The sequence below is a fragment of the Pezoporus flaviventris genome, unplaced genomic scaffold (genome assembly GCF_033815535.1).
Source record: "Pezoporus flaviventris isolate CSIRO_AGI_PZ_B2104156 unplaced genomic scaffold, CSIRO_AGI_Pfla_v1 ptg000067l, whole genome shotgun sequence".
Lineage (NCBI taxonomy): Eukaryota > Metazoa > Chordata > Aves > Psittaciformes > Psittacidae > Pezoporus > Pezoporus flaviventris.
The window spans coordinates 860,768-870,660 of record NW_026892615.1 but is presented as its reverse complement, the minus strand read 5'-3'; the positions used below and the strand labels follow the sequence as shown (position 1 = coordinate 870,660).

The 9,893-nt window shown below is 53.2% G+C and overlaps 1 protein-coding gene across 2 annotated transcripts; it reads right to left on the bottom strand.

Annotated features, from left to right (window-relative positions):
* Positions 1–2,705: 2,705 nt before the first annotated feature.
* Positions 2,706–9,462, bottom strand: TAT (tyrosine aminotransferase). 2 transcript variants are annotated; one of them, XM_061471781.1, is made up of 11 exons: positions 9,189–9,462; positions 8,909–9,013; positions 8,121–8,188; positions 7,726–7,884; positions 7,407–7,545; positions 6,843–6,895; positions 6,323–6,475; positions 5,334–5,462; positions 4,827–4,910; positions 4,181–4,279; positions 2,706–3,342 (listed from the first exon to the last, which is right to left on the bottom strand). In XM_061471781.1, the coding sequence occupies exons 1-11, from the start codon at positions 9,427–9,429 to the stop codon at positions 3,199–3,201; spliced, it is 1,374 nt and encodes a 457-aa protein (XP_061327765.1). In that variant the 5' UTR covers positions 9,430–9,462; the 3' UTR covers positions 2,706–3,198. The 2 variants fall into 2 exon arrangements, with proteins under 2 accessions (XP_061327765.1, XP_061327766.1); XM_061471782.1 differs by lacking the exon at positions 6,323–6,475.
* Positions 9,463–9,893: the final 431 nt, after the last annotated feature.

Here is a 9,893-nt window from a genome sequence, read left to right as displayed (position 1 = left end):
TCCCCAGGTCCTGGCTGAACAGTTCTGGGTGCGCTCAGGGCAGCCACATCCTCCCTGTGCAGGTGCTGGGTGGCTGCACGCTGGTGCAAGGCAGGGCGGTTCAGCCAGGCTCTCATGGCCCAGGGCCATGGCCCCACTGCAGGAAGATGCTCAGGGGCTGCTCAGGCTGCAGCCTGCAGGCAGCCAAGGCTGCTGGAAGACAGAGATGGCAAGGCCAGGGCCAGGGCTGTGCCCTCCTGGGCTGTGCTGGTCTGCACCCAGGTTCCTGGGGCACTGGGGAGCCGATGACCTCCCTTGCTGGCAGGGGTGGTTTGGCCAAACCTGCCTGCAGTGCCCGTTTGTGCTGCTGGGCTGGGCTCTGCTGCGGGGACTTTGGACACTGAGGGTTGGATGTGAGCTGAGAAGTTCCTTCCTTTCCCAAGCACCAGGCACGAGGCTGCCACATTGCCCAGGTCCCCGTGTCTGAGTACGTCACCCTCCTCAATATGGCCAGTCCCATGCAGAGAAGAGCAGGTTCACCCTGCAAGCCTGCTCCAGGGGGCACAGCTGATGCTCCCCAGCTAGACAGGGAGTATGGCTGTGGGTCTGTGTGTGAGCCAGCGCAGGCAGGACACAGGAACAACCACACATCCGCAGATTAAAGGAAACCTTCCCCAGCAATATTCTGTTATTTTCCCACAATCAGCCAAAAAGGCACTGAGGGAGATCTGTCAAAGCCCTTCAGACCTTGTCTGAGCATTTGAGGAAGAGCAGCTCCAGACCCGTGTCTGGGCTTCTTCCATGGTTTCAGTGATGAAGGGGCTTTCTTTAAAACAAAGCACCTCTAAATGCCGGCTTAGACTAGTTTGTGTGGCTGGCAGGGTGCTCTATGTGACACCCACACTATGACATATAGCATCAGTGAGTATAATGTCTGGAAGCTTTTACCAGCACATTTGTGGTTTAATGCTAGTTTGCTATTGCAGTAGAGAAAAACCTAGGTGTGGTCAAAAGGCAGTGTTGTGTTTGCAAATCATGGCAATAGAGGATGTGGCTCTGAGAAATCTAAATATTTTGAGATTTATGAGCTATGCTTATGCCTGCTTATCTGGTTCTCAGTGTCCTTGGCCAAAGGCTGCTGGGCTAAGAAGAAATGGAGTGGTGTTAATCATTGCAGAATATTTGCATGTCAACAGACATCTCTGAGTGCACTTTGAAAGGGCTCCATGGCTGATGTTATGACTTGGACATTATAATGTTAATGACGTGGTTTAGTGGTGGAATTGGCAGTCCTGGGACAGCAGTTGGACTTGATGGTCTCAAAGGTCTTTTCCAAGCTGGGTGATTCTGTGATCCTATGAAGAGGGAGGAGCCCGAAAGGAGCAGTTTTCTCTAAAAACAGCATCTGTTCATTAGTGATGGGAATTGAAGTCACAGAACCCAAGGTACATGGAGAAGAGTTCAAGGAGACAGATGAAACTTAACAGCTGTAGTAGATGCAAAACATCATAACAATGCAACAACATCATGCTGTAAAGGTCTTCCTCCACAGATGTTTCACACACCACCCTACTTTGTATTTGTCAATGTTTTGTCATAAACAGCTTGGGTTATTTGGCTCTGTTTGGAGATCTAATGGCACAAAATCTCTGAAGATGTCTACCATTCACCCATAGCCCTAGCTTCTCTCTTTTTGTTCTGGGATTGCTCCCTTTGAAGGGAAAGGATGTAGTATGGACACTCAGCTGATGTGTCAATGACCTTTCCATACGCTGTTATCTTTCTCATATAGGTACCTCTGCTCTGATGGAGACCTGGTACCAAGACCTTGTCCTGGGCAGGAGAAGAGAAGGCAATGAGATGTCTACAGGGGCTGGCAGGAGGTCTGGCAGTGTGCAGTCTAGAGCTAGCTCACTGTTCCGATCATTGGGAAGGCAGAGTTGACCCATGGATCTCAATTCTGCAGGAGGCCAGGTGAACAGAGCTGTAGGTGGCAGGCTGCACTCTGCCTGTCACCCCTCAACAAGTTTCAGAGGGAGCTTCCCAGCCCCCTGAGCAGCTCACCAGGACAGGTTGCCAGGTGGGCACTGGCATCTCTTGACTGCACAGGCACTCCTCCTGTTTCCATGGGATGAACGGACACTAAGCCACCAGTTCCTTATTACTTTATGGAGCTGATGTGTTTGGCAATCGGTTGAAATATCCAATTGAGAAACATGGGCTCTGTGCATGTATTTTCAATTCCAAGGAGTACCACAAGCCTTTTTGTACTATTAAAAAACAGTACAAAACAGCTCTGCTAAAACTAGAGTTAATGGAGGGTGGAGGCCAAGCACAGACAAGGTTTGCAGGGACTAAATGCTGGCACTGCTGGCACATCACAAGCACTCTGTAGTGTAGGAGCATTTTATGGCGTGCCAGCCAGTGATTCACCCCTGCAGGAGGAAATGCCTAGCTGTCCTGGCCCTGAACACTCAGGCACCAGCATCCAGCACAGCTGGCTCCGTGGAGAGGGGCCCAGCTGTCGCAGCAAGCCTCTGGCACCAGTGGGCAGGAGCAGCCAGCCCCTGTGCCAGGCTCGAGGGCCATCCTGCCCTCAGGCCTGGTGGGTGCCTTTGAGGGGCTGAGCATGCCCTCCACCCCAGAGGTGGGCCTGGGCACCGCAGCACCAGGGGCAAGCAAGGGTGCTCCCCCAGACCCAGCACAACAGGAGCACAGTGCAGGGGCTGGTGCGTCAGACTGTTTATTAATAAAAAAAGTCACAATAACTTACTCCCTTTGTCGCACAAAGGGCTCAGTATAAAGAGCTCTGGCTTCCGAAGGTTGACATGGGTAAGTTAGAGATGGGTGCTCTTCTCTTGTCCTCCCCAGGGAAGCGCAGCCAAGCACACTGGCCTCGCAGGGCCATGGCACAGGAGCAGCCATGGGCCTCTGCCTGCAGTTGGCTCACAGGCAGCACAGACCAGCACAGAGGCAAACGCAGTGGATGTATTGACCAAAGGCACCGGGTGCCAGAGGGTATGCAAGCTGCAGTGAAGGAGCAGAGAGAAGTGGTTGCTTCTTCCCAGAGTGCTGAAGGGTCTGAGGAGCACAAAGTGAAGCAACAGGACAGTGGCTGTTGCAGGCAGGGGCATGTGGGGCTGGCTGGAAGCAGCCCTGCCTCCCCAGCTGCTGCCTAAAACAAGGTTGAGCCTGGCAGAGGCAGGAGGGGAGCTGGGGCTATTTGTCACACTCCAGATCCTGGGCCCCCTCAGCACCCTGGTAGTGCATCTCACAGAACTCCTGAATGCGACTGCAGGCCTCCAAGATCATCTCCTCAGGCACGGTGATCACCACACGGAAGAAGTTTGGGTACTCAAAGCACTGAAATGAGAAAGGATGAAGCTGGCACATCACCTGGGACAGTGCTATAGTTTTAGAGCCCTGACTTGAGGCGACATACTGTGTCAGCAAGGGAAAATGGTCAGTGTTGGACAGCAGGGCTGGCCTATTGCTCCCTTAGGTTAGGGGTATTTTGGGGGGTTGGTTGTTTTGTTTTTTTCTTTTTTTGGTTTATTTTTGTTTTGGTTGGTTGGGTTTTTGGGGGGTTTGTTTTGGGATTTTTTTGTTCCATGCGTATTCCCATCTTTATCTGTGTAGACATGATGCTGCAAGGGTGACAGGCCATACAGAGTCCTTTGGACTATGCAGGACCCCGAGAATGGGCTGGAAGGAGCTAGGGAAGGAGAGGGCTGGAGAGTACCCAAGGACCTATCCATATTCAGCACAAGAAGGGGAGCTGGAAGGAAGTGGGCACTGGGACAGGTGTTCTCAGCCTGCAGGGGCACAGGACTGAAAACAGCAAAGAAAGGAGCATAGGTGGGAGCAGCCCCAGTCCAATTAGGGAGCAGTAAGGTGGGGGGGTACATAGGGTTCAGGAGCATAGTGTTCTCTGCCAGCTTGAGAAATACAGAGGAAGCCTGAAGCTGAGAAGATCCTGACAGCCTGAGGGCTACTGGTGAGACAGAGGCTGCCAGTACCCAGGCCCATCCCTACACACAGCACTTGGAGTTCACAACCAGCACAAACGCACCATTGCAGACCATGGACACTGCACACACAACTCCCATCCGGGCCCCATAGCTGAGGGCTGCAAACCTTTATTGCTTCCCTGCCCATGCTTTGGCCCCACAGCTCCCTGGGCTCTCAGCGTTAGGCTCACCGTGGCTGGCAAGCAGAACACAGACTGCTCTGAGATGAGGCGCTCCGTGAACTCCACATCGTTTTCAAATTCAGGGAAATGCTCCATCTCAATCTCAACCTGCAGCAGAGTGATGTAACATGACAACCAAGGGCACCAAACCAGTGTCCCCGCTCACCCACATGACCCAGCAACTTCCCAGTCAAGTGCAGCTGTCTGCCCTCAGTTTTGCTCATGATGTGGGCCCTCTAGAATATAAGGCTGAGAAAGAGGCAACAGCATAGGCAGAAGACAGATGTGGTGGTGGGAAGAAGAATCCATCTTTAACCGGACATACGATAATCTGACTTGTGGTGTGGGGGCTTCCCATTGCCAGCTAGCTTCAAATCCGAGTAAAACAATATTGTCTTGCAAAGTACAAGTCATTGAGTTTTGTGCAGGAGCAAGTGAGAGAAGTGCACTAGCTTCTACTATGTGAGAAGTGAAGAACATAGTCCAGCCATCTAAAGTGACCAAGGGACACATCTACTGCAGAGGGCAGTGTGAAAATGCATGGTAATGGAGACCTGGTGCTAAGGACCAATCTGAAAGCACTGACAAGGATTGGAAATAAGACTTAGTGTGAGTGCTGATGATGTGGAAATGGCATGTCACCCTCCTTGCTTACCATGAGGTACATGGCTCCAGCGGGCCGGACAGGACGGAGGCCAGGGATAGCAGATAAGGCAGCATAACAAAGGTCAGCATTGGACTGAAAAGCAGAAAGGAGAAATTTCAAAACAGGAGAAATTCCAGGAAGCAGCTTGGCGAATAGAAGCCAAGCTCTGGACCAGGACTATAAACAGGTTTGCCCACTGCAAATAAAGGGAGCACAAGTGCAAACAGCATGGGTGATCATGGCCTTGAGTGCAAGAGGTATGACTGCGCTGAGCTCAGCAAGCCAGTGCCAGGCTTCCACCCACCCTGGGTCACCAGCTGCAGGGCTGGGATGCCTAAAACTTATTGCAGCAGTATTTCTGCCCCAATTAACCACGGAATTTGATTTGTTGGGCTCCCCTAGTCACAGCAAAACAGCACCTTGAAGTGGCATGGGGAGGGATAATGAGCTCGAGGGACATGACTCCCTCCAAACAATCCATGAACAAACTGGGCTGGCCTGTTACAGCACAATTACCTTGAGGATGCTGAGGGTGTTGTGGTAGAACTCAGAGGGTGTTCGGTGCAAGATACGTTCCAGTGCTCCTTGGACAAGTGTACAGGGTCCTAGGATCCTTTGACTCAGTCTTACAAGTCCATCTCTGATCTGAAAAAACATGGTGATATTCACAGCTCAGACAGCGCTTTGGTGAAGGAAAGGGGCAACTTTTTCTGTATTGCTGCAGCTGCTCACACCCCTCCTTTCAGTGAGCATACAGAGTACTACCGAACGTCTGCTTGACTATATGCTGGGTATTTGCAGAGGATTTACAGTGTCGTTCTCTGTTCCAGAGTTGCAGATTCTAATGCAAACAGAGACAACCTTCAGAGCTTTCCAATCAGACTCAAACCAGGCTGGAATAACGCTAATACAAATGAAGCCAGAGCTGGTCCAAATACCCTTAGGTTTGGGCCCACAATCCATACTTTCAAAGCCAGGTAGGAACAAGCTCTTCTGCTCACTCAGTTGGTCCTCTCTTCTCCCTCTTCCTCTGCAGAAAGCCCTCTAGGTGGAAAGGTCACTGCAGCAGATGGTTGTTAGAACACAGCTGAACAAAGAAGCGGATAAAGCATTGGCAGTACTGCCAGGTGCTTTGTTCTTACTTTGAAGACAAACCATATAAGAGCACATAGAGACCATAGAGGGACTCCACGTGCTGGATGCAATATACATGGAATACTTCCAGTGGAAACTGAAGCTATTTGAGAAAAGAAGGAATTAGAAAGACACAAAAACGACGAAGCAGCAGCAGAGACAAAGAGTGTGTTACAGCTTAGCTGTGAGTAGAAGGCCATGTTTGGGAGCAGATGGACATGAGAAGCTGAGAGGTGCAGAAAAGCATGTAAACAATTGGGTGACACCCATGTAAGAGTAGTACATGCCTGCACCAATTCAAGCCCTGGTGATCCACACACTGAAGACACTGCAGGTCTGGTGCAGTGACAGCAACACTCTGCAGTTCTCACCTCATTACCAAAGATGTCTCTCCTGTCATGAATTAGGATCCAGCCCATGCGCCAGCCAGGGACAAGCCACCGCTTTGCCAAGCCACCACAGGACAAGATTGGCACATTGGTGCTGAGGGTTGCAATGGGTTCAAATTTGCAGTCATCAAACACCTGCGATGGGAGGTTGCATTAGGGCTGTCCCTGCCTCTCTCTGTGAGAGCAGAGGGGTGTGCATGAGGCACAGCAAGCAGGTAGGCAGGGAAGCAATGGGAAAATGATGGTAAAAGCTCACAGCTTTGAGGTATGAACATAGTTAAGTGCACTTACATGAAAGTGAGCCATTTGGGAAAAGGAAAGGAGCTGGACATGAGGGATACCCTCATGACTGTGCATCAGAGGACTGGGAGCTCCAGGCATGGACCCAGGCACCGTAGAGGGGAGTTTTCACTCACCTCTGGAGACCTGGCTGCCAGCCACAGGGCAGTGCATCAGAAAGGACAGGCAGCATGGGGGTGCAAGGACTGCACCAGACACTCACCATGTCTCCATAGATCTCATCAGCAAGGATGGGCACGCACTGTCTTGATGCCACTGTGGGAGAGAGGGCATTCAGCCTGGCCACCCTGCATCCTCCATGGGAGCACGCTTGCCCTTTGCTGCAGGGCTGACTGAGCTCTGAGGGAAGCTCCGTCCCATGGCAGAGGGTCGCTGTCTTCCTCCCACAGACAGTGTATCCTGACAGCCAAGGCACTGGATATCCCTGTGAGGGCTAAGCCTAGTTCTGCTCTTGCCTGTGGGAGCAGGCAGCACAGCCTCCCATCAACAGGCCAGGGCTTGGGAAGCATAGTGCTCCCTATGAACATGCTCCCACTGTGGAGCCAGAGTGGAGAAATGAGCAATCCAAGCCACACAGAGCATTTAAGGAAGAGCAAGACACACACTCTGCATGTTCTTGCCCGGATAAAGCAACACTTTCACACTGAACAAGGCCTGCTTCCTGAGTTGGAGTCAGTCCTGAACTGAGAATCAAAGCCCTTTAGCCATGATGCTGCAGTGACTGAGAGATAGGCAATCATGTCCACATGTGCACAGGCGGACTCACCTGCCAGGATCTTCTGGAGGTGTCTCTTGCTGAAAACAGAGCCACAGGGGTTCGACGGGTTGTTCACAATGAGGCAAGCGGTCTTCTCATCCACCAGAGACTCCAGCTGCTTCAAATCAATTTCCCAGGCCTTCTCTGGCTAATGAAGTGAAGAGAAATGGAGGCAACAGCTGAGGAACTGGACTTGCCACATGAGGAGAGGTGGGACAGGGTGCCCAGGGTTGAGCATGGCATCTTCACTCAATTCCCAGACAGCGCCAGGGTATTTCCGAGAGGCAGAAATGTCAGGGCTGCCCTTTGCAGGCTTGCCATCACTTACCAAGAGGTTGTAGAGTTTGACCTCAATCCCCATAGACAACGCCAAAGTCTTGTAGAGCGAGAAGCCGGGCCGTGGCACCAGGATGTTCTGGCCTGGGTTGGCCAGCACTGCCAAGGCGAGCTCTATGGCCTGGCTGCAGCCGCTTGTTAGGATGACATCCTGCAAAGAGCACGGGGGTCAGCATAAAGCACGGCCATCCGAAGTGCCCGGTGATGCGGTGCCCAGGCTGTGCCAGCAGAAAGCTGCTCAGCCGAAAGGACAAGTCCTGTCTGAGAGCAGGAAACCCCCAACAGACGGGAAGCTCAGCTCCTCCTGGGGAGCGTGGAAAAGGGCTCAGGGCAGGGATGGGAGCAGGAGGGTGCTGTGGGGTAAGGCCGTGGGCTAGGCTTTGGTACCTGGGCCTCCAGCGGTGCCTCTGGGCAGGTATAGAACGCAGCCACGGCTTCCCGGCAGGACTGGTATCCTGGGGAGAGAGGAGCCGAGCACGGGAGGCAGCTTTTAACAAACCATCTCCTTCCCATGGCTGGAGCAAGGCTCACAGCCGCGGAAACACGCTCGTTGGTGACGCTGCCCCACGGTGGCAGAGACCGTCCTGCCCCAGGCTGAGGGCAGCGCAGCCCCGGCTGGGACAGGCAGGGACGCAGCCGGGCAGGGGCAGGCTCTGCCGCCAGCACATCCCTGGCACAGAGCTGACAGGAGCAGGGTGGAGGGGAGCCACGGAGCTGCTCTGAGCCAGCGGGAGGCCGAGGGCTGTTGCATGGCCTTCCGCGCCCAGTGATGGGTGCATGGCACAGGGGCAGCCTCCCTGCCACCACAGCGTCCCGTGAGCTATGCTCTGAGGTGCTCTTTGCGCTGTGTGCAAACAGGGCTCACGTTGTGTGGTGGTGCCAGCTCAGAAAGGAACGTAGCTGCAACCCCGAGCCCTTCTGTGTGCCTGGAACTCTGCCTGCCCTAATGGCGGTGGGGGCAAACACAGCCTCTGCAGGAGGCTCTGTGCCTCAGACAGACCACGCACGGATGGGCCCTCGGGTGCATCTGGGGCACACGTGTGCATGGAACTATTGGAGAGGGCAGCTGCGGGGTGCCACTGGAAAGGTGTCTGTGGGCCCCAGGTACCTGCTGTGGGAAGGGAGCTGGCACACGCTTTCGTTCCACTCTCGCAGGAAGAGCTCTGTCAACTTACCAACAGATGGAGCGTAACCATTGCAACGTCCCGAGTCCAAAACCTCCTTCACAGCCCGTGTGACCTCATTGTTTGTGGGGAGGTTTCCGAACACCGTTGGGTCTCCTTTTCAGGATTGAAAAACAGTGAAGTTCTCACTGATGTGTGACAGGCAGAGCTGTGTGGTTGTCTGGCCTGCCTCTGGCTGTTGGCACAAGCTTTGTGCTTCAGAGCCCTCCAGTCTGCCAGCCACACAGCGGACCCCACTGCCCGGTGGCTTTAGCCACAGCACTATGCTCACCTAAGGACAAGGAGATCATGGCTTTCTTTGGGTTGGGCTCCACCTTCATGCTGTCTACGATGGCTCGGACAGGATTGAAGGTCTTCTTTGACATTTCAGAAGCCCTGACAGCCCATCTTGGCTTCCGGCCCTTCGCCTTCCCCAGAGGTATGGTGTTCCCATTGGTCTTGAGATGAACATCCAGCATAGCGTGGTCTCCATGATCATCATGGCCGTTCACTTGGATCAGGTAGGAGTCCATCCTCAGAGCTGTCAGTGTGAAGTGGATTTCCTGGGCTTAGTTAACACATGCCAGACAAGGGATCTGTCCATCTGGGGACACAGCCCATGGCTCTCCATAAGAAAAACTTCTCAAAGCTGCAGACCCTACCTGCTGCCTATGGACAGCTCAGCAGCAGCAAGTAGGGCAATATTCAGGGCCAGGATGGAGTGAAACCCTACATATATGTGAGAGCACTATGCAGTGGGAAAGATAGAGGCACCTCTCTGTCCTAAATGCACCACTGCCTAGCATGGACTTGCTGTGCTGAGGAGAAACCGGCCCCACTAGAGCTACTGTCCGAGTGTTAACAGCATGTTGTAGTTGCCACTTGGCTGCAGACTCAATGTTCCACTGACAGAAGGGCCAGGACATCCTCCTCCTCCCTCTGCTATCAGCCCGCACACTTCAACCCTAAGAAACACATCCAGAACATCCCTGCAGTC